At 46.5% G+C, this 24,507-nt stretch overlaps 1 protein-coding gene across 1 annotated transcript in view; it reads right to left on the bottom strand.

Annotated features, from left to right (window-relative positions):
* Positions 1-24,507, bottom strand: part of LOC140907965 (collagen alpha-1(XXII) chain-like) — a 248,566-nt gene that overhangs the window by 43,370 nt on the left and 180,689 nt on the right. Inside the window, exons 17-22 of the mRNA XM_073335053.1 lie at positions 20,583-20,636; positions 16,168-16,221; positions 12,789-12,824; positions 8,610-8,639; positions 7,557-7,610; positions 6,509-6,562 (exon numbers count right to left, since the gene is read on the bottom strand). Coding sequence (XP_073191154.1) covers positions 6,509-6,562; positions 7,557-7,610; positions 8,610-8,639; positions 12,789-12,824; positions 16,168-16,221; positions 20,583-20,636 — 282 coding nt within the window. The remainder of the gene's footprint in view (positions 1-6,508; positions 6,563-7,556; positions 7,611-8,609; positions 8,640-12,788; positions 12,825-16,167; positions 16,222-20,582; positions 20,637-24,507) is intronic.

Below are 24,507 nucleotides of genomic sequence, written 5' to 3'. Positions count from 1 at the left end.
TTTCTTTTTGCAAGTCCCTATGATTGCAGTGCAAGCCGTGGTCACCAACCGGTCGATCCTAGAGGATCTCCCAGTCGATCGCGATCTCCGGTGGCAACGCAGTGTGGCTGCCTAAAGCTACACCCCCACACACACACACACACTGCTCCCATAAGCGGCCAGTGCAGCCCCGTGGCCCCGGGGGCGGGGGGAAAGGGGTTTCCCTCCGCACGCACTGTTCCTGCCTGCAAGCACGGCCCCCGCAGTTCCCACTGGCCACCCACCCTCCCCACCCCAGCGGCCGCAGAGACGCATTGGCCCCTTCCGGGAGCGGTGTGGGGGCGAGTAGGCAGGGAGCCTGCCTTAGCCTCGCTGCACCCACTGCCAACCAGGAGCCACTGGAGGTAAGTGCTGCCCAGTGGGAGGCCACACCCCAAGCCTCATCCCTGAACCCCCTCCCGGAGCCAGCACCCTATACCCCCTCCTGCACCCCAACCCTCTGCCCTGAGCCCCCTGCCAGAGCCAGCACCCCCTGCCCTCTTCTGCACCCTGAGCCCCCTCCTGCACCTCAAGCCCCAGCCCTGACCCCCCTCCCAGAGCCACCACCCCATACCTCTTTCGGCACCCCAACCCTCTGCCCCAGCCCTGACCCCTCTCCCAGAGCCAGCATCCTGTATCCCCTCCTACACCCCAACTCCCTGTCCCAGCCCTGACCCCTCTCTCACACTGTGAACCCCTAGGCCACATCCTAGAGCCCGCACCCACTCCCGAACCCCAACCCCCTGTCCCAGTCCAGTGAAAGTGAGTGAGGGTGGGGGATAGTGAGCGATGGAGAGAGGCGGGATGGGGTGAGCAGGGCAGGGCTTTGGGGAAGGGATGGGGCTTCGGGGAAGGGGCGGGGTCAATCCTGAGTTGCCCTTAGATTCAAAAAGTGATCTTGGGCGTAAAAAGGTTGGAGACCACTGCAGTGCAAGGTTGGCTAATCAAACCGTGCAGCAGCAGCTCAGAGACTGGAGCGACCATCTGCAAAGTGTGCTTCACTTCCAGCCTTGGACTCTGCTGTCTCATAAGATGCTCCTCGCATCACTGGGCTAAATCAAGGGGAGGCGAGTTCAAAGTTTCCGTGTGATGTGATCGATCATATCTGCTCTGATGTCATGTTTAAACAGTGTGTAAATAATTCAAACTAGGGCTCTGGGTCACTGCAACCGTGAAGAGAACTCTACACCAAGAGGAAAGGAGGACTTGTGGCACCTTAGAGACTAACCAATTTATTTGAGCATAAGCTTTCGTGAGCTACAGCTCACTTCATCGGATGCATACTGTGGAAAGTGTAGAAGATCTTTTTATATACACACAAAGCATGAAAAAATACCTCCTCCCACCCCACTCTGCTGCTGGTAATAGCTTATCTAAAGTGATCACTCTCCTTACAATGTGTGTGATAATCAAGTTGGGCCATTTCCAGCACAAATCCAGGTTTTCTCACCCCCTGCCCCCTCCCACACACAAACCCACTCTCCTGCTAGTAACAGCTTATCTAAAGTGACCACTCTCCTTACAATGTGTATGATAATCAAGGTGGGCCATTTCCAGCACAAATCCAGGTTTTAACAAGAACGTCAGGGGGTGGGGAAGCGGGTAGGAAAAAACAAGGGGAAATAGCTTACCTTGCATAATGACTTAGCCACTCCCAGTCTCTATTCAAGCCTAAGTTAATTGTATCCAATTTGCAAATTAATTCCAATTCAACAGTTTCTCGCTGGAGTTTGGATTTGAAGTTTTTTTGTTGTAATATAGCAACTTTCATGTCTGTAATCGCGTGACCAGAGAGATTGAAGTGTTCTCCGACTGGTTTATGAATGTTATAATTCTTGACATCTGATTTGTGTCCATTTATTCTTTTACGTAGAGACTGTCCAGTTTGACCAATGTACATGGCAGAGGGGCATTGCTGGCACATGATGGCATATATCACATTGGTGGCTGTGCAGGTGAACGAGCCTCTGATAGTGTGGCTGATGTTATTAGGCCCTGTGATGGTGTCCCCTGAATAGATATGTGGGCACAGTTGGTAACGGGCTTTGTTGCAAGGAAAGGTTCCTGGGTTAGTGGTTCTGTTGTGTGGTATGTGGTTGCTGATGAGTATTTGTTTCAGGTTGGGGGGCTGTCTGTAGGCAAGGACTGGCCTGTCTCCCAAGATTTGTGAGAGTGTTGGGTCATCCTTCAGGATCGGTTGTAGATCCTTAATAATGCATTGGAGGGGTTTTAGTTTGGGGCTGAAGGTGACGGCTAGTGGCGTTCTGTTATTTTCTTTGTTAGGCCTGTCCTGTAGTAGGTGACTTCTGAGAACTCTTCTGGCTCTATCAATCTGTTTCTTCACTTCCGCAGGTGGGTATTGTAGTTGTAAGAATGCTTGATAGAGATCTTGTAGGTGTTTGTCTCTGTCTGAGGGGTTGGAGCAAATGCGGTTGTATCGTAGAGCTTGGCTGTAGACAATGGATCGTGTGGTGTGGTCAGGGTGAAAGCTGGAGGCATGTAGGTAGGAATAGAGGTCAGTAAGTTTCCAGTATAGGGTGGTGTTTATGTGACCATCGGGAGTGTGGGGTGGGAGGAGGTATTTTTTCATGCTTTGTGTGTATATAAAAAGATCTTCTACACTTTCCACAGTATGCATCCGATGAAGTGAGCTGTAGCTCACGAAAGCTTATGCTCAAATAAATTGGTTAGTCTCTAAGGTGCCACAAGTACTCCTTTTCTTTTTGCGAATACAGACTAACATGGCTGTTACTCTGAAACCTGCCATCTACACCAAGAGGAATCTCACCCAACACTTGGTGAAGCCTCTGGAAAATGATGAGCTAGCACTTTGTGAGCATTTTATTTTAAGGTAGACTAACAGGAAATAAAGACTTAAACACAGGGGACTAACTATCCAAAGCAGATCTGATCTGATTAATTTAGCATTACTCAACCAAAATGATGTCTGCGTTGACGACATTTCTTGGAAGATTCAATTTACATATGTAGGTGGTAGCTCTCCTTACTCTCTAACCTGGGCCACTATTCTGTTGATATCAATGGGATCAAGCCTGGATTCCATTCTTGTAAGTTCTGAGGTTACACTCACACACATGCACACACACACGCCCTGTGAATACACACTGTGTACCTAGATGCTTCCATGGAAGGCAATGTACACAACTAAACACCAGGCTTTCTTAGAAGAGCAATAGGTCCAAACATTCAATGTGACTTGTGCTCCTATGTCACTTCCAAACAAAGGCACAAACACTGCATGGGAATATCTATTTGATCCTAAAGTTTCCATTAGACTATTAAATTCCTGGATACATTTCTATTGGCCTCAGCTTTTGGAAAGCTTGTTATTACAAAACCTCCCCATATTGGCCATGTTTGACCCAACAACATCCCTTCAAAGGACACATGCTGGTGAGAAATAAAGTCTGAGTTATTTTGACCACTGTGAACCATGGACATATAATAAATTATCTGGAGTGCAAATGCATATGGTTACTTCCAGCACACTGCTATGTGCCAGAGATCCACCTTTCTGCAGCCACTCTCTCACTGCCTTTTCTCTCATGCCCTACCAGGCCTATGGTGGCAAATACGTGGTTACAGTTTTTTGATCTGTAGGTCAACTCAAGGTTCCTCCACCATTCTGTGCCTGTTGGACTGAATGGAGCCTTTGAGGGCAGTAGAGAGCTGTTCCACTCGGGGGAAGTGACCATTCTGAATGCCCCTTGAAGCCCTCAGCAAGTCCTCTGCCTAGTTCCTTTCATGGGATATTCTCCTGTGCATGTTGGTCCCACTCCACAAGCTAGTGTACAAAGTGCAATTCTAACAGCCCCTCGCTGTTAGATAAACCCACTCAGATTTTCACAGTGTTGAGTTACCAATGTGAACACAGTTATTACTGGTTTGTTGTAGATTATTGAGGATCTGATTCTTCCACTCTTTCTCCTGCTGAGTACTTGCACTGAGTCCAAAGCTTTTGACACGGTCTCCCACAGTATTCTTGTCAGCAAGTTAAAGAAGTATGGGCTGGATGAATGCACTATAAGGTGGGTAGAAAGTTGACTAGATTGTCGGGCTCAACGGGTAGTGATCAATGGCTCCATGTCTAGATGGCAGCCGGTATCAAGTGGAGTGCCCCAAGGCTCGGTCCTGCGGCCGGTTTTGTTCAATATCTTCATAAGTGATCTGGAGGATGGTGTGGATTGCACTCTCAGCAAATTTGCGGATGATACTAAACTAGGAGGAGTGGTAGATACGGTGGCAGGTAGGGATAGGATACAGAGGGACCTAGATAAATTGGAGGATTGGGCCAAAAGAAATCTGATGAGGTTCAACAAGGATAAGTGCAGGGTCCTGCACTTAGGACGGAAGAACCCAATGCACAGCTACAGACTAGGGACCGAATGGCTAGGCAGCAGTTCTGCGGAAAAGAACCTAGGGGTGACAGTGGACGAGAAGCTGCATATGAGTCAACAGTGTGCCCTTGTTGCCAAGGAGGCCAATGGCATTTTGGGATGTATAAGTAGGGGCATAGCCAGCAGATCGAGGGACGTGATCATTCCTCTCTATTCGACATTGGTGAGGCCTCATCTGGAGTACTGTGTCCAGTTTTGGGCCCCACACTACAAGAAGGATGTGGATAAATTGGAGAGAGTCCAGTGAAGGGCAACAAAAATGATTAGGGGTCTGGAACACATGACTTATAAGGAGAGTCTGAGGGAACTGGGATTGTTTAGTCTGCGGAAGAGAAGAATGAGGGGGGATTTGATAGCTGCTTTCAACTACCTAAAAGGGGGTTCCAAAGAAGATGGATCCAGACTATTCTCAGTGGTAGAAGATGACAGGACAAGGAGTAATAGTCTCAAGTTGCAGTGGGGGAGGTTTAGGTTGGATATTAGGAAAAACTTTTTCACTAGGAGAGTGGTGAAACACTGGAATGCGTTACCTAGGGAGGTGGTAGAATCTCCTTCCTTAGAAGTTTTTAAGGTCAGGCTTGACAAAGCCCTGGCTGGGATGATTTAATTGGGGATTGGTCCTGCTTTGAGCAGGGGGTTGGACTAGATGACCTCCTGAGGTCCCTTCCAACCCTGATATTCTATGATTCTATGATTCAAAGTGACTAGGGGTGGGAGTTAATAGCACTAAGCGTGAGTGAGCGCAGCAGACACAGATACAAAGCAAGTGGGTGCGTGAGAGAAGGATGGAGGCATGAGAACAAAAAACTGCCAATTCGTTTTGTAACTGCGGCTTAGGTCACTGGCAACCTGAAAATAATGATCAGCCATGTGCATCAGCCAACAAAGGGCAAGCCTCTTGGAAATTTGTTATATTCTGTCAACCCTCCTTCTTTCTCCAAAATCTGGGGTGTTATTTGCATTCCTGACAGTCTTTAATAGCACTGTGTCTCAGACCTTTTCTACTACAGGGTACTAAAATTGTACCTTTTAAGTAGACCAATGCAGATTAACTTGTACCCCACTGGTGTTGGCGAAGTTTTACGAGTATAGAGAAGCCTTCTAGCTCTATAGCTATTGGGAAATAAGCTATACCAGTTGTAGTAGAAAGAGAGCCTGAGACATAAGCTCTGGTATCAGAGGCCTGGTATGAGACAGAATCTGGCAAGAACAGGGCTAATATTGCATAAATACACATTTCTAGGAAATGCTAGTCACAGAGTGCTCACGCAAACACATCCTGATATCAAATGGTATCAAAACATCCCGATATCAAGGATGGTACAAAAACATTCCCCAAGGATAACAGGAACACACTGACCCCTCCTGAAAGATAAAGTCAGCATGACAGTACGTAATAGAGATGTTTTGATCGAACCAACATGTACAAGATGATGGGTGATAACTAGTGACGTCAAGGGGCAGTAACTAACTATGTCAGAGGCAATGCATAACTTGTTTGTATGAGGGTATAAAGATGTATCTCAGAGGGAGTGTCTTTGGCCAGCCTAGGGAGCAATGGAAGGTCCTGCCACTGTCTAAGCTACATCCATTGTCACGAGCATACGTGTCTTAGTAGCCTCGTAGAGTCTGCCAGGTGCTACTGCCATGATTCATCGGCAATAAACCTGGACGCGTGCCTTCGCTACAAACCGAGCTGTGGATTTATTGGAGAGTTTAACTGAGGTCTGCTATCTCCGCTACCTGCGCAGAGCTGGGACAGCACACTGAATGAACACACACCCAGCCGACATCTGACCCCATTGGTGACCGCGACGGCTGATCTGGTAAGTAAGTGAGCTGTCCTCTGTAGGAATCGCAATCTAGCGTGACACCTTTATACTGATATAGCTGCATCCACACTATGGGCTGTAGTGATTTCACTATTTCGACAGGGAAATTATACCCTTCATTGAAATAGTTAAATCAGTACAAAGCCTGTGCAAATAGAGCAGGTGCCCAGGCCCTATTTAAACAAAGCAGCCATCCTGCTGAACATCTGAGACAGTTATGAAATAAAAATGTCAACTCACCCTTTGACCTTGTAAACCAGGAACTCCGGCCTTGCCTTCCAAACCGGCTGGACCCTTTCAAAGAGAAACCGTTTATAGAGAATGTACTACCTAAGACAAAATACTGACGAGTATAGGCAATTTCTCTCAGCTCTGCACTATTGCTGTGGAGCATCTGTATCTGGCTGCCTTTTATCTGATAAGCATGTTCTTTTGTGAACGCTTAGGACGATAGAACAGCAGAGAGAAGGTGAGTCAATGTGCTGATTAAATAAGGGGAGCCCAAAACCATACTTAGGTATATATTTTAAATCAGCTTTGCCTCGCTTACTTAGTAATACATCTTCATAATGTCAACAACTTTCCAAAGCATGATGCAATAGTCACAGCAAGACAGGACAGTTTACAGCTTCAGGAGTGGGAACAAACAGACTGTGTGAAAATGAAGTAACAATCAGGGTGTGATAAGCGCTGGCTTCTACAACTAGATCATAAGAGACAGCTAAGGAAAAGAGGCTACAATTAAGCCAAATGGAGAGAATGTTCAGATGTCTAGATTTCCATAGGAAAATTCTCCCCCCCAACCCCTCCCACAATTATTAATCATTTGTAATGTTCTTGACCTGGAGGTTTTTCTGGCAATTTCGCTCCTTTCTGTAGCAATCTTAATCTGAGGTTCATGACATTGCTGTCTGGGAGTTAACACAAGGTTCCTGTTTGGGAACCACCGTGAGAGGTGCTGAGTGCCAACAGCTTCCCAGGAAATCAACAGGTGTTGAAAGCAGTCAGCACCTTGCAAGATGGGACCCCATAGGTGAAGCTCACCCCTGTGCAGACGGCCAGCCCAAGTCCTCTGCACCACCCTCAGGGATTAAGTGGTACCTGGCTTTGAGCAGTTCCTCCGCAAAGGGTGAATTCCTCTTGCCAATGCAGAAGACATAAGGACACGTACACCACTTAAGCTCTTCAGACAAGACCAGAGTAGCACACAAGGTTGTGGATGGGTCCCCTGTGCTAGAGTGAATTTCAGCCTATATGAACCAATATTGCAGTAAAAGAAACTACTTACTGGTACCCCTGGAACTCCAGGTGGGCCTTGTGGTCCTCGTGGGCCTGGGGCTCCCTAAGAAAATAAATAAACAAACCTGTCAGTGTTCAAGTAATTGATTTCCTCTTTGAGATAATGAATTCAAGGGCAGTTGCTGATATATTTGCCAAATCTCTTTGAACAGCCCTTCAGGCACCCATATGTAGGGCACCCATATGCACAATTTGAGCCTCCCTTCTTCCCTAACATGAGATGCAATGCAGAGACCCTGTACCCCGTCCACCCCTATGCAGAAGGCTGGCACAAAGCTTATGTACCATAATTTCCACTTGAGTCCTAGGTGGAAGGTACAAGTGGGCTGTAAGTGGTGAATGAGTTTGTGCTGGCCCTCTGCATGGGGTGTGAATTGGGGCACAGGGCTAAGCTACCCAAGGCACCTATGAGGGGAATGCTTATGCCACAGGACCATCCTGGCCACATCCCCAGTCCCTCCAGGAACACCCCATGCAATGGGGCTCTTGGAAGGGAGTGGGGGGTTATGTCAGAGTCAGCTCTCATAGAGGGCCTCCTGCACCAGGGGTATTCTCCTGGGCCTTGTGTGGCCCCTTTGCACTAGCCTAGCCATAAACTGGGCCCTTAGAGTACAAAATACATATTTAAAAAACAAATTGCAATAAGAGGCACAAACAAATGGCTTCCTGTCGGTGTCTGTGTGTCCATTGTCAGTGACACTATCAAGATAAAAATCAAACCCTGTTTAAAATCCCTTTCCACACCTTTTATTGTATTGAAAGCAGAAAGAAGTTAGACAGAGGAACTGACTCTTCGCCATTTGCCCTGTTTATGTTCTCTGTCAGACTCAGCTGGTGTCATGGGACTGGTCTGGCCAGCTTCACTTCCATGTCATAAAAATATTTCTAGTCACATTAGACTTTGCAACATGCTTTGAAAACAAAAACTGATGCGGGTAGCTGAGTTACCTGACAGCGCCCCTTCAATTGTTTAGAAAAAAAAAGAGAGAGACTATTATTACTTCTTACATTTAGTACAATAGAGATATTGAACTGTTCTTACTTGCTCTCCTTTCAGACCTTCCGTTTGTACCTGGAATTAAGATGCCAGAGATGTAAACCAGAGCGCACAGGAGGAAGACACATCTAGAAAGCTTCAGGCATACAGTAGTTCTCTATTTTGCACATCTAACCCCACTAGCTGTTCCCTCCCCCATGATGCCTGCTAACCTTCACCGCTTACTTCAACTCGGTTCCAGCCCAGCCTCCCTTCCTCACATATCCTTGAACTATGCTGTGCTGTCTTTGTAGAGAGCTTGATCTCTTGGTTCTCTGTGCTGTGGTTAGCATCTTTTGTGTTGCTATACAATAACAAGAATAATAATACTTGTCAAGTATCAGAAGGGTAGCCGTGTTAGTCTGGATCTGTAAAAGCGGCAAAGAGTCCTGTGGCACCTTATAGACTAACACAGGGGTCTCCAAAGTGGGTGGTGCACGCACCCCAGGGGGTGCGCAAGACCATCCATGGGGGTGCACAGCAGGAGGAGCGCCGCTATCAATGCAGCAGCAGTGCTCCTGGACATTTGATTCTTCGGCGGCACGCCGGCGGCCGCTCGGCTCTCCCCGCTCCATCTTCGGCAGCACGCCGGCGGCCACTCGGCTCTCCCTGCTCCGTCTTCGGCACATGCCGGCGGCCGCTCAGCTCTCCCCGCTCCGTCTTTGGCGGCACGCCGGCGGCCGCTCGGCTCTCCCCGCTCCATCACCGGCGGCACTCTGGCGGCCGCCCGGCTCTCCCCGCTCCATCTTCGGCAGCCCGCTGGCGGCCGCTCAGCTCTCCCCGCTCCGTCTTTGGTGGCACGCCGGCGGCCGCTCGGCTCTCCCCACTCCGTCTCCGGCGGCACGCTGGCAGCTGCCCGGCTCTCCCCGCTCCATCTTCGGCAGCACGCTGGCGGCCGCTCAGTTCTCCCCACTCCGTCTTCGGCACATGCCAGCAGCCGCTCAGCTCTCCCCGCTCCTTCTTCGGCAGCACACTGGTGGCAGCTCGGCTCTCCCCGCTCCATCTTCGGCACATGCTGGCAGCTGCTCGGCTCTTCCCGCTCCGTCTTCGGCACATGCCGGCAGCCGCTCAGCTCTCCCCGCTCTGTCTTTGGCAGCACGCCGGTGGCCGCTCGGCTCTCCACGCTCCGTCTTCGGCAGCACGCCGGCGGCCGCTCGGCTCTCCCCGCTCCGTCTTCGGCGGCACACCAGTGGCCGCTCGGCTCTCCCCACTCCGTCTTTGACGGCACGCTGGTGGCAGCTCAGTTCTCCCCGCTCCTTCTTCGGCGGCACACCGGCAGCCGCTCGGCTCTCCCTGCTCTGTATTTGGCGGTACGCCAGCGGCACTTTGTCTTCTTTTTTTTTCCTTCCCCAGAGCTGGCCCTGAGGGTGCGCGATTCAAAAAGTTTGGAGACCCCTGAACTAACAGACGTATTGAAGCATAAGCTTTCGTGGGTGAATACCCACTTTGTCGGATGCATGTAGTGGAAATTTCCAGAGGCAGGTGTAAATATGCAAGCCAGAATGAGGCTAGGGATAAGGAGGTTAGTTCAATCAGGGAGGATGAGGGCCTCTTCTAGCAGGTGCGGTGTGAACACCAAGGGAGGAGAAACTGCTTGTGTATGATGTATATAGCAGAGGGGCATTGCTGGCACATGATGGTACATCGGCCAAACTGGACAGTCCCTGCGTAAAAGGATAAATGGACACAAATCTGATATTAGGAATGGCAATGTACAAAAAGCTGTTGGAGAACACTTCAACCTTCCTGGACACACAATAGCAGATTTAAAAGTAGCCATCCTGCAGCACAAAAACTTCAGCACCAGACTTCAAAGAGAAACTGTGGAGCTTCAGTTCATTTGCATATTTGACACCATCAGCTCGGGATTAAACAGACTGTGAATGGCTCGCCAACTACACAAGCAGTTTCTCCTCCCTTGGTGTTCACACCGCACCTGCTAGAAGAGGGCCTCATCCTCCCTGATTGAACTAACCTCCTTATCCCTAGCCTCATTCTGGCTTGCATATTTACACCTGCCTCTGGAAATTTCCACTACATGCATCCGACAAAGTGGGTATTCACCCATGAAAGCTTATGCTTCAATACGTCTGTTAGTCTATAAGGTGCCACAAGACTCTTTGCCAATAATACCTGTGTTATCTTTATAAATGAGTTTGTCAGCTCCTTGGATCTTGTCTTATTTTCTACCTGTAAAGCACCATAAACACCTGTGGTACTATATAAAAAATGGGCCAAATTCAGGGATGACGTGTAAGTTAGATCCCTTTATACTAACTTAGGCCCTGATCCTGTACACACATAATCATGTGCTTAACTTGAAGCACACAAGTTGTCCCACTGAAGTCAGTGGGAGACTTACCACCACGATTCAAATTAACTATGTGCGTGTTTGTATGATCGGGGCCTTAGATTCCCTTATGCTCAAGCAGGCTCCCTTTTACTCTGTCATCTCCCACAGAGCCACTTATACCCATTCCATCCATGTTCAAGGATGTTTAAGTTGGTGTAACCTACATACATGCTGAAGACTGGAAGAAAGTGTAAGTTCAAACAGTCCTCACATCTTCGTACACCTTCCTCCAGCTCCTCCGTTACCCATCACCTCTGAATTTGGCCAACTATGTCTGGCTTTATCTGCAGTCTCCAACAGCGAGGTTAGGCTTCTGCTGTAACAACATGGTGCTATTGGATGGAATGTTGCACAAAGAACCTAGAGACCTCTGGGTGTCCACATGCATGTAAGCAGCAAGTGTCTTTACATGGCATCATTGGCCTAGGCTCCTTTTGAATGGATGTGTGCACAATTCTAAACAAATAAATACATCCCTGTGAAATTGTCAATGACAGTTCTTTATCCTTTCACCCTGCCTTCCTCCGGTCTTGTATAATTTTCTACTTGCTTCAGGACAAGAAACCATTCACTTTCCACTGCTAAACACCTTAAGTCTACAGCCCTACATATTAATGCTCAAAAATTCCTTCCTCACACACCTCTCACTCTGCGGCCAGAGCTACTGCCGCATCTCTAATATGTTTCATCGACGTCTTGGGTCAGTTCCCAACCTCTGACCCAAGCAGTCTTCTTGAAAGCTTTCAGTCTGGCTTCCACTCCTTTCACAGTAATGCAGTTGCCTATTTACCTCTATGTATTAGGGTTGTTGGTATTCTCTTGTCTGTCTCTAGCTCCAGGTCCTTCCTCGTCACAGTGCCATATTGATATTGCTGACCATGACTTCAAATCCTAGCTCATTCCATCAGGAGTCCTGTGCATCTCACTCCACTATGTTCTGATTCTACTGATTTAATCACTCCCCTTTTTTGCGACTGACCATGAATACTCTCCAATCACTAGACCTCTCAGCTTTCGGGCCCCGGCAGAGCTCAGTCCTTGATCCCTTCTCTTCTCTAGGATGTCCCTTGTGGCAATCTCTTTGCTGAATTCAGCTATAGATGACACCTCTATGTGGCCAATATTAAACCCTGATTCCCCCATCAGTGACACCAGAGCAAATGAAAAATGACTCCATTGAAGTCACTGGAGTTTCACGGGTGTAAATTTGGAGTGAGAGGAAAATCAAAACCTCTATCCTCTTCACTGTAGCTACACTTTCATTGTGGTCTTCAACTCCTACCTCCACTGTGACTTCTTTCACAAAGCTGATACCCTGCTACGTGGTAAGAAGAGTGGTGCCCATCCCAAGTCTGTCTTCTCCAGCTCTTCTCTCAAATCTCACACTGGGCCCCTGATGTCAGAGACTGAGCTGTTCCACTTGACTCTGAACTCTTGTCTGCCTTCTAATCTCCCAGGCCCATCTTCTTCCCTACAAGACCAACTCCATTAGATACTATCTCAGCTACTCCTCTGAAAATTGTTTATTACTGCCAGCTCTCCCTGACTCCTGGGTATTTCGGTTCTCCCCTTTATGGTCTCCCCAAATCCTACCTCTTCGTAATTCAAAGTCTCCCAAATATTGCAGTTAATCTCCTTACTGGGATCCTAGAATCCATGAAATCCTGCTCTCGGGAATCTTCACTGGCTTAAGCTTCCTGTCCATTTGAAAATCCCACACAAAATCCATCCCTAAATTTACAAAATCCTCCCAGCCCATCCCTGTCTTCCTCCCTTTTGTTTCTCGTGCATTATAGTTCATATCGCATGTTAATGCTAAAGCAACATCTTACTGCAGAGCCTGGTAATCCTGGAAGCCCTGCTTCACCCTGCGTGGAAAGGGAAAAGACAGACAAGCAATGAAATAGAAATAAGCCCCCAAACTTCTTTTCAACAGCAGCCTCTTGTCCTTATGGTCTGTCTGCTTCATACTCCGCCTGTGCCCGTGAACCTTCCCAGACAGAGGAGATTTGAATATACAGTCCAAATCAATGCAAAGTTTCCCCATTTTGTAGAGGTGTCATGAAGGGCCTGATTCACTGCTGTGAATTTACCACTCCAGTTTTACCCCAGTGTAACACTGTTTCTTTCAATGCAGTTATACCGGCATAAAACTGGAGTAATGCAGTTGTGAATTGGGTCCGTAAGTCCTAATTTGGCCTGTAGACCCCTTATTACTGGTGTTTATATGCCAGATGGAAAGAACCCAGCTTGACTCTCACATCCGAGACAGAGTCAGCAGGGCTGGAATTTAGAATATATATATATATATACACACACACACACACACATACATTTTTCTTGTAAAAAGAAGCACACTTGACACAAATCTTTGCAGAGTCAAACATGGAAGCCAACAATGGCATTTTCACGCAGTCACTTTACAGAACAGACACACGCTTTACGTTTTTTCAGGACTCTTCGATGATCCCACCCATCCTGGTGACTAGCTGCCTTCTAATTTATCAGTTTGTGCCAAAACCACTGTCTCTGATAGTGCCTCATATTTATGACGTTATAAGAGCAGGCCTTGGAGAGATGTCACCCCAACACCCATTCAGGAACAAGCTAATGCAAAAATATCATTTAGCTTCTCTGCAGTGTCCTTATGGTCATTAATTGCTCCCTTCACTCCCTGGTAGACCTATGACGTCTTTTACACACTTTCTGCTTCAGAGGTACTCCATTCATTTTGTATATGTCTTTATGCAGACTCTACAGCATAGCTGGGATTTTCCAAAGTGCCGAGGGAGATAGATGCCCCCCTCCAATTAAAAATCACCAGGAGAAGAGCATGCAACACCCTTAGGTGCTTTTGAAAACCCACCCTGTATCTTTGGAATTATAGTGGAAACATAATGGGAAACAGAGTGGTTTGATTCTGGTATCTGCATTCTTGGATACTCAGCAGAGTATCATTTAGCCACTTTGTGGGGAAAAAAACCCTTTTTATCTTTAATGCCAGAGAACGATGTACGAAACAACAAAAACATGACAGACTGAAAGCAGGGAGTCACAAGGCTGCCCTGGAAAGTCTAATAACTAGTTTTAAAATGACAAGGTAAAACTTTCCACTAAAAATATCTGAGAGCAGGGAATAATTATCAAGGAGGGAAAGCTCCCATTTGCTTGTCATTTTTTTAAGTGTCTTCCAGTATACAGATTGAGTCAGAAAGTGAATGCTCTAAACTCTGTTCCATTGTAGGCTTTCTTGTGTCTTTTCCAAGTGGTTTAAATCCAGTGTTGAAGGAGCTAGAAGAGGCTTGATTCATACCCATTTCACATTGGTAACAGCACTGATTCAATGGACTGAGGTCTGATTTATACAAGTGTAAGTAAGAGAAGCATCAGATCCACAATACATAAATAGAAACACATGCACTGCATCACCTTTTTATCTGGGAAGTATACTTTCCCCTACATCGTATTCACTGCTACCATTAATTTAACTCCCAGCTCAGGGAGTAGGCACACTGGACTGGATTCTCCACTCCCTTGCACTTTGTGAAGTCATTTACATCTGTGCAAAACGTGCAAACTGGTGTCATTTTACACCCGCACTGCACAAGCTGTAAGTGAATCCAGAAGATGGGAAGCTGCACAGAATCTGACCCTGGTAGGTCAGTATGAGGAAGCTTGTATTGGTGTTATCTGTGCCTCACTGGATCTGTGGATGAAAGTCTGCAGTCTCCAAGGCTGAGAGTTCAAAACCTCTCATGAGCAATAATCTTCACTCTTAAGAAATTGACACTATCGGTACTACAAAGTAAAGTCATAGGAAACACTAGCACAAGGAAACAGGGAGCGTCCTTCTAGGGGGAAAAAACAGGAATGAAAGGCCACTGTGCTTAGCAGGACATCTTCACCGACAGTCTGAATTTTCCTCTAGCAGAGCAACAGAGAAGGAGCATTCATGTTTTTGAGCCAGTTCCTGTCGACTTTTGGCTCTAATGCCTGCTGCATCTCGTGGATGTCAAGAGAAAAGATGTTAATTATTCCAATTAACACAGGAAGGCAGGACAGAAATGATCCGCCGACAAGCTAACAACAGCATGATTTTCGGCAGCACTTGTTAAACTGGTTGGATGATTTGCTGTTGACGGGCTTGTGAACCACAAGATTATGCTATCAAACAAGTGTTTGGCATTGTTTCGGGAAGCAAAACTATGCAGGCTGTGAATCAGAACAAAGGAGGGCATGCCCAAGGAAACCTGAATATTGTACCTAAGCTATATGGAAAATTGTTCCCTATGAGGCTTTGGGAGATCTTCCCTAACATTTCTCTGACAGATAATGTTTCTTTTAGGGACAAATTCAAAATTTTGATAGCATTAACATATACTTACAAATGGAGGAAGGCAGTTGGGGTGTGGGAGGGGTCTCAGGGCTGGGGGTTGGGCGCATGTTGGGGTGCAGGCTCTGGGAGGGAGTTTCGGCAAAGGAGGGAACTTGGTGCAGGGGGTTGGTGCATGGTGCGTGGCCAGGCGTCTCTGCTCACTGCCTCGGCCCATGGGTACTGCAGAGCCAGCACTCAGGGCGGGACAGGGCCAGCGCATGGAGCCCCCATGGCCATTCCTCTGCCTAGGAGCAGCAGGGCTATGTTGCCGCTTGCAGGGAGCCACCCGAGGTGAGCACTGCCCAGATCCAACACCCTGAAATGCCAGTTTTTAGAGCTTTCCACTTGGTAAAGTGCTGGATAACACAGCTTTTATTGTAGTAACCACAGACAGTACCTCCCATCATTCATGCTGCCCCAAATACATATATCCCTCCACCACTCAAAGCCTCACCCAGCAACTTAGCTAACCAAAGAACTTGTTGAGCTCACCATTTCCAGGAAATCCCAGGAACACATACATGGACTTGATTCTGTTTTCACTTGGGATCAGATCCTGCTCCCACTGAGGCCTATTGGCTTCCAGGAGAACAGGAATTTACACCAAATTTTCAAGTAGTGTTAACTCTGTTTACTTCAGCGGAGTTACTCGGGATCTATCCTAGTGAGAGAGCAATATCAAGCCCCAGGGCTCCATCTATCAATTCTCCGAGTGATTCTAGATGCACCTAAGACCCATGGGAATAACTAGCAGTACTGTAATTTCTAGGAGAGTTTATTCAAAATGAAATGAGTTTGCCTTTCAAAGTGTTCCTTGGGCACTTTCCCCAGCTCACCTTTTCTCCTTTGAGTCCGCTGGCACCTGGTGGGCCTGTGCTGCCCTTAATGCCCTGAAAATAGAACAACAACATAGTATGGTTGGCAATGCAGAGGAGACACAGAGCCTTTGACTGAGCCCTTAGCACTGGACTAATTTTGCCAGGGCATGGCCTGTAGCTGTCTAGTGACTCAGGATAGATCTACACTGCAATCAATGACCCCTGGGCACAGCTGCAGCTGGCCTGAGCTTGAATGTCTACACTGCCATTTTTAGTCTCACAGCCCGAGCCCTGCGAGCCTGAGTCAATTGACCCGGGCTCTGAGACTCGGGGCAGTGTAGACATCCCCTCAAGGTCCTAGTGACTCAGCCAAGACTAATGCAATACAGAGAAACTTAAAAAAAAAAAAAAAAGCCCTGTTAATCTGAATAAAACCAAAGGAGGTGACTTTGTGCAGACAAAGGCTTTAGTTAAATGTCCTCTGACAGGAGAATGGAGCAGATCATCAATCTGCATTGTCTGGCATCCAGTTTCTGGGACAAAATACCCACCCCTATGGGAATTCAGCCTGCAGCCCAGGAGCAATGATAAGGTACCACGAGTGTGTTTAACTAATGGAATTAGCGGGCCCCTACTGCACTGGACTAGGAAGGAGGAGGTTGGCAGGAACAGGTACAAGAGGAAGGGCTCCTTTTGTTCTGCTTTGTGGAGAGGGGAAAGAGGGGGAGGCTGGAGCAGTGGATTTGTAAGCCATTTCCCTCTGCCCTGCAGACATGGGGGCTGCTGTAGTCATGATGAGGCAGCAGCAGCTGCTTCCGCAGTTAGGCTGCTCTGGGGGAAAAGGGGAGGGTTTCCTGATTCTAGTCCTGACCAGCCCACATGCCCAGCCTATGCATGGAGATAAGGATTTGCCTCTCTGCTGGCAGCCCAGACCCAAAGCAGGTGGAGAAGCCCCAGAATGCAACAATTCTGCAAAGGTATCACAGAGAGAAATCTCTCCCCAGGAAAAGCTAATGATCAGCTTCTGCCCTACTATGCCATCGCAATTTCTCAGTCCAACCAGTGTAGCCAGAAATCTTAACTAGTTCTGTAAATAATGTAATGGATACAGCAGACACAGTACATTAGGATCCCAGTGAGGCGTCGTGTCCTCTCTTCTCCTCAAATAAAAAACACCATAGCCCAGGTTAAAAACTGACTGAGATAATGATCTGAGCTCTCAAGGGGTAGCAGAACAGAGCTGTGGCCTTGGAACCATATTATTCCATGCAGTGGGAAGAGTAAAGTCAACCATGGTTAAGTCTGCTGATGGCCCCATAACTGGAATGGAAGTACAAACAGGCTGACAGAACCAAATTGCTAAGTAACCTGGAGAGTTTAGGTGTAGGGGATTCAGGGAAGTCATTCATAGAATCATAGAATATCCGGGTTGGAAGGGACCTCAGGAGGTCATCTCGTCCAACCCCCTGTTCAAAGCAGGGCCAATCCCCAACTAAATCATCCCAGCCAGGTCTTTGTCAAGCCGGGCCCTAAAAACCTCTAAGGAAGGAGATTCCACCACCTCCCTAGGTAACCCATTCCAGTGCTTCACCACCCTCCTACTGAAATAGTGTTTCCTGCATTAACCTGCAGACAATATGTCAAGAGCACAGATGCCCGCACAGTGGGGGAAAGCTCCCTAGTCTATCTTCTCAGTTCTCCAGTGTTCTAAATTCTGTCTGCATTGTCTCTGCAACACTGAACAGTGCATTGAGACAGAATGTTTCACTAACGAATTAATGCATGTTCAGATCAGATACATTTTCAGTTTATGCATCGCACAACTCCAGAACTTTGGGCCCTGTGCAGTCATTAATATAAATACATCCAAAGCTCATTCGATGAAACAGGCTTGACTGCACCAGCCTCCCACTGCATACGGCCACAGTGGCAGCACAGAGCACCAGGAGGCACGCTACCTTGAGAGGCAAAATGCTTTATGAAGCTCCTGGGCACATGGAGGTTGGCTTGCTTGCACTGCAGTGATTTGCACCCACTATTTTCAAGGCCCAGCTCTGTCACTAACCTTGGGCATGTCATAGAACCTTAGGACTAGAAGGGACCTCGAGTGGTCATCTAGGCCTGTCCCTTCACCTCTGTGTGGCTCTGTTTCATCTCCCATCCTTTATGTGTCTTGTCTATGTAAACCATACGCTTTTGGGGGGGTAGGCCCTACCCCTCACTGTATGCACAGGGCCTTGCAGAAGGGAATCCCAATCTCACTGGGCTCCTGTGAAGGGCTGTTCACTCTACATCTCACCTGCAGGGGTTAAGGTAGCTTGGAAGGGGCTAATTAACCTAGTAGGCTGCACTTGGGGGGGAGAATTAGGCTGGATAAAGGAAGATGGAACTCAGTTGGGCTGGTGTAGGCTGGGCTGGTATAAAGCTGGGAAGCGGAGACCAGAAGAGGCTGCAGGGGAAGTAGGCTGCAGTCGTTCCCTGGGAGTTGGGAGCTGGAGCTGGAGCTCATGGGTGGGCCAGAACACCGAGAAAGAGACGGGAAGTAGGAGGGAGCGCAGGGAAATCACAACGAGGTCTGGGAGTAAGCAGACGGTGGCTACTGGACAGACGGTGCCTGTGCTGGGACCTGGAGTAGAGGGCAGGCCCAGGTTCCCCTACCTGCCACTGTGAATGTGGCACAGCCTGAGATTAGAGGACAGCCTGGAAAGGCAGCTGGCCAGTTGGTCTGGAGAGAACTTGCTACCCTGGAAGTGGAAACACATACAGAGACCTGGCCGCAGGGCCAAGTCACACAGAGGGAGCGTGCTGAGTCCCAGAGAGTGAAAGAGGCCACAACAAGAGTGAAATGCAAGAAGGGGGTGTCAGAACCTGGATGGAGCAAATCCCCAGAGCAGCCCGGAGGAGGTGCCCTACCAGTGAGTGTACCCTGTTACAGACCCACAAATGCTATTTTAGTACAAATATTTGAAGTAATTAGTGCCTATCTAATTAGCAGCAACTGGATGTTCTGTTAGCAGTCAATGGAAGGAAAAAGACCCTCTCCAAGGCTACCATCTTGGTTAACCATGTTTGGAAGCTTTGGTGATGGAAAAAACTCACGTCTGACAACCAAAACCAGAAAATGTAACCCTATTGTGAAACATGGTTCCCTTTCTTTGAAAACCGTAACTCCAGCAGTCAGGGCACCCCACTATGATTTGTAAATTATTAAAATGTAGCAATTTTTCTCCCCTAGCACATTTAGTGAATTTCCATATTTGTTGTACACAACTTGCATTGTTACTTAAAGCTCAAAATCAAAACAATTAACACACAAACAAAAATCTATTGACATAACAGCCCCGGTGTTACCTCTGGAACTGATCTAGCTGCAGGCAGAGTACTGAACTTTAGCACAACTGGGAGACAGTGAAAAAACTCGGAGGAGTACTATTGCATGAGACGGTATATATCAGCACAGGGCACAAGGAGACCAGACTGCAAGACCAAAAGGAGACTTGATGGACAGACTCTCCATTGCCTGTCCCCTTGTGTACAGGGTGAGGGTAAACCCCTTCCATCCCGTCCAGTTTGGCCCTGTTTCATATGGAGAAATGACTACACAAGGTGCAAGGCAATGGAAAAAGAAACGGCCTGAGGGTTAATTTTAATAAACACAGATGCAGGAACAAGGGAACCACGCTGCAGCATGGTGAGTACAAAATTAGCCACATAACTTACCTTTGAGTTCCACCATCGAGCCTATCATTAATTCTGCAAGAGCACACATTCCCTTTGGTATCAGCTCTCTTACATCCAGTGCAAATGAGCACAGTATCTCTTCTGAAATCCCATTTTAAGAGGGCACTAAAGATTTGCTGACAGCTTTGACTCAAGTGCTAGGAAAATGTTTCAGATCCGTAAGTATCTCCACATAGCTGCTGAAGCACAGGGTGACATTAGTGGTTAGTTTCCTTGTGGGAAGACGGGCCTGGAGGCTAGATGTGGGACACAAACTGCTTTGTGTGTGCTGAGGCTATAAAGGCAGGTCTTGAGGGATCACACTGTCGTCTCCTGGCCTTTGAATGTTCTAATGCTTGACAGCTAGCGCTGGAAGTCAATAAAATATTTTCCTCCATAACTGCATTACCACAAAAAGCGCATCCTTTAAAAATAATCATATGGTGTTCTACTCCTCACACTAAGAGCACAGCGCTCCTGGGTTGACGAGACATTGGTCAGGGTAGAACAAGGCTGCTTAGCACAGGGCCCAGTCCCACTAGAACTGGGTGCTCAAAAAGATCTTGATGATTTTAAGAGATACCTTCCTGCTCCTACAGTTACAATACAGCAGCTGTCTGGGATAAGTCCCATTTCAGCAGCCGCCTTCCCATTCACTGTGCATTAACGCCTAGTTTGAAGAACAGTCTCCCTCCCGAATATTCATTCCATACCTGTTTCCCTTCTGCACCTGGCTTCCCAGGGAACCCATCAAGACCTCGTTCTCCCTAGGAAAAAAGAAGAGAAAGAAAAAGATAACTTCTAGTTAAAATTGTTTATCACTCTGTTGCAAGAGACATCTCAGTCTGCACATCCTTCCGTGCCACTCACCCATGGAGCTGTGAACATAAAAAGTGATCTAAGTCTGGTATTCTGTGAAATACACTTCTGCAGAAGGGGTGGCATGTCTATAGCAAGGAGGTGAACTGAATAGTTGCCAGACAACCTAGTATATATTTTCCATTTCTGATTTCTGTAATTCTTAGATTTCCTACCACCCTTTTTTCATGAATAGGAAGAAGCATCATTGCCCAGTACTGGGGAATAAGGCCGGTCAGTCAGAACTCCTCTCTCCTGTTTCCCAAGTGCTGTTACTAGGAACTTCACATGTCTAGTTTATCACACAACGCAATCCATTTCTGAACCAAAATTTCTGTCTTAGCTGTTTTTCATGATACTGTTCCCAGTCCTGCAATCCTTATTCAGTAAAAATGCACCCTGAGGGAAATGGCAAGGATACTTGAGTAAGGACTAATTAAAGGTTTCAGGGCTGAGCCCAATAATAATACTTTGCATTTGTAATATGGCTCTTTTCATCTGAGGCTCTCAAAAGCTTGGCCTTGTGGCAAAGGCAGCAGCCAGATTCAGGAGATCTGGGTTCAATTCTTGCCTCTCCCATAGACTTCCCACAAGACTTCATCACTATGTGCCTCAGTCTGTCATCTGTAAAATGGGAATAATTGTACTTCCCTCCTCCCACCCTTTGTCTGTCTTATATCTGTTTAGATTGTAAGCTCTCTGAAGCTGGGACTGTCTCTTACTATGTGTTTATTCAGCACCTGGTCCAATGGGGCCCTGATCTAAGCACCACTATAATAGAATTAATATTATTACGATTAATCATAACAGAGTTTGTTCATAAACAAATTCTATCACTAGAGGGAGCTCTTTGTAACTAAATATTATTTAGAGTTTTGCTTATAATAATAAAAAAGCTTTATGAATCTCAGTTGTGATTTATACCTCATCATATAAATGTTTGACCGAAGCTATTATCGGTAAATCTGTACTTATAGCATTAGATTTAAGTACCTGATTTGTTAGGGGGGGAGAGAGAGAGAGAGAGAGAGTGTGTGTGTGTGTGATTGCTTTAGCAAACTGAAAATGGATTTACAAATCAGTTAATTGATGGGGAGGTTATTTTTTTAAGAATATCTATAAATCTTGCATCAGAAATGCTGTTTTGGCCTGAGAAGCTGCAGGGCTGGCATTACACTGCTCTGCACATTATGTGACATAGCAGCCTGAGGGAGGAACCGCCCAATCTTTATCTATTGTAATTATGAGCTTCCCTCAGTCCAGTTTTACACATACCACACACACACACACACACACACACCCCTCTGCCTGAATTAAACTCTTTGTATTCTGCAGTGTAGACAGTTTGAGACTTCACAACTTTACAGAGTGCTGATCAACAGAGCACTGCACCCTCCCGAGCATCTTTTTCGGTGTATCTATGACATCCACACAGGACCTCATAAGATGGATTCATTGCTAGAGGAATGAAGGGCACACACACAGAGGGCTGAATAATGATATGACGCTAGACCTGGTTTAAAATTTTCCAACTCGAATTATTTTTGTTTTGTTTTGTTTTTGTCAAAAAACAGGCTTTCAGCGGAAATGAAAATGCTCACTGTTGGTGAAATGTTTAATTTTCCAAAATGACAGATTGGGGGTGAAAGGCTGTTTTTTCTTCTTTTTTTTCCCAAATGAAAATCAATCAGAGGACAAAAGGCATGTCTTCTGAATGTTCCATTTCAATAATTGTGGTTTGTTGTGGTAAAGATGGACTGACAATCAAAATGATAAGAGCTGGAGGCCAAGACCTCTGGAAAAATCCTTGCTCAGAGGTTTAGCCATTACTTGGAAATGCAGAAGATACCATCTAGCTGAAAAGAGTCCAATACCATTCTGCTGTACAAGAAGGGCGATCATGAAGATCTAAAGAACTATCATCCAAGATCTAAAGAACTATGCCTGCTCTCACATGTCTACAAGCTGTTCACCAAAATAATAACAAACCGACTTCCTCAGAGTCTGGACGAGCAGCTGCCGAGACAGCAGGGAGGCTTTCGGAGGAATTTCAGCACAATGGACCATATTTTCACTATAAACCAGCTATTGGAATGCTCAAGGGAATACAAATTCCCTTTATGTATTGCCTTCCTCGACTATGAAAAAGCATTCAACAGCATAGAGATCAATGTAGTGTTGAAAGCTCTTACACAGCAGGGCATTGACACAAACTATATCAAACTATTAAAGGAAGCAAATTCTGACTGAGCTACAGATATAACTTTATTTGATACTCCCCTTCGCATCCCAGTTAAGAAAGTGGTGAAATAAGGAGACACGGTTTCACCGAAACTCTTCACAGCCTGCTTCAAAATGGTAATGAGGCGGATGAATTGGAAGGGTGGAATCAACATCAACGGAGAGCAGTGAAACCATCTCGGATTCATGGACGATATTGTGTTGATTGCTGAAAACACTATCAAACTACAGAAAATGCTGCGAGAACTCAACACAAAAAGCAGCAAAGTCGGACTGAAAATTAACCGTTCCAAAATGAAATTGATGCGGTCTGATACCTTGCCAAAAGCCCAAATAACAATCAAGGGAGAACAAATAGAAGAAGTTGAGCAATATGTCTATTTGGAGCAAGAAATTAACATGCGCCACAATCAGGAAGGTGAACTATGGCGAAGAAAGAAAGTGGGTTGGTGCGCATTCAATTCTATCAAGGATGTCCTCCAAGGAAAAATCAACAAGGCAACACGCGCCAGCCTCTTCAACTCAACAAGACTGCCAGCAATGTTGTACGGCAGCAAAACATGGGCGCTGACGAAGACAGAGGAGCAGTGACTGTCTGTCATGAAGAGGGCGATGGAAAGAAGAATTCTGGGAATTTCAATCCGCGACCAAGTCCCCAGTGAAGTGATCAGACAGCAGAGTGGAGTGCAGGATGTTGTTAAGAGCAAGCATAGTAAAATGTGATGGGCCAGGCATATAATGAGGCTCACTGATGGTCGATGGACTGCATCTGTTGCCAAATGGTACCCACGGGAACTGAAACGACCACTCAGCCAATCTCCAAAGAGACGGGAAGATTTTATCGTGAAAAGACATGGCCATACATGGAGAAGGAAGGCCAGGATACGAGAAGAATGGAAAACGTGTTGTGATCCGTGAAATCTATACAAGGGCTAAAGGACAGATCAAACAAGGTTATCAAGCTTTGTTTCTCTCTACCTTCTATCTTCCAACAGATGAAAAATGGTCAAAAAAAGTGAGAAAGTGGGCGAAAGCCCATTTTTTAATATTTTGTTACTAATTTCCAATTTCTATTACTTGGAGAGCAGTAACAAAATATTGGAAATATTACTTTCTGAAATAAAGAAATATTTCACTTTTAAGGGTTACGGTTTTTTCCTCCCCACTTCTCTATACTTTTTTTTTTCTCAGTAGGGAAATGGAAAAAAATCTGGGAAAGTGTTGGTGGGACACTGCAGTTTCCCAATGGGAAAAAATTGAAAGGCGAATTTCTAAATCATAAGTTCCCAACTGAAATATTTTGAAATGTCCCAGTTTTCTGGTCAGCTCTATATGACAACCATATTCTGCTCAATTAAATGTTCTATTAATCTTGTTTTTCTGTGTATAAACTGATCGCTACAGGTTTCAAACTGGAATCAATGTTCCAGGGAAATCTCCTCCAGATTTCTGACCAGGACTTTGGACTACCATTACAAAAGACACCGTCCTAAGAGAATTCAACCCAGGTTTTACATGAGCTCGCTGCATGCTGGGACA

Source organism: Lepidochelys kempii, chromosome 2, assembly GCF_965140285.1.
Source record: "Lepidochelys kempii isolate rLepKem1 chromosome 2, rLepKem1.hap1, whole genome shotgun sequence".
Taxonomy (NCBI): Eukaryota; Metazoa; Chordata; order Testudines; family Cheloniidae; genus Lepidochelys; species Lepidochelys kempii.
This window is presented reverse-complemented; position numbering and strand designations above follow the sequence as displayed.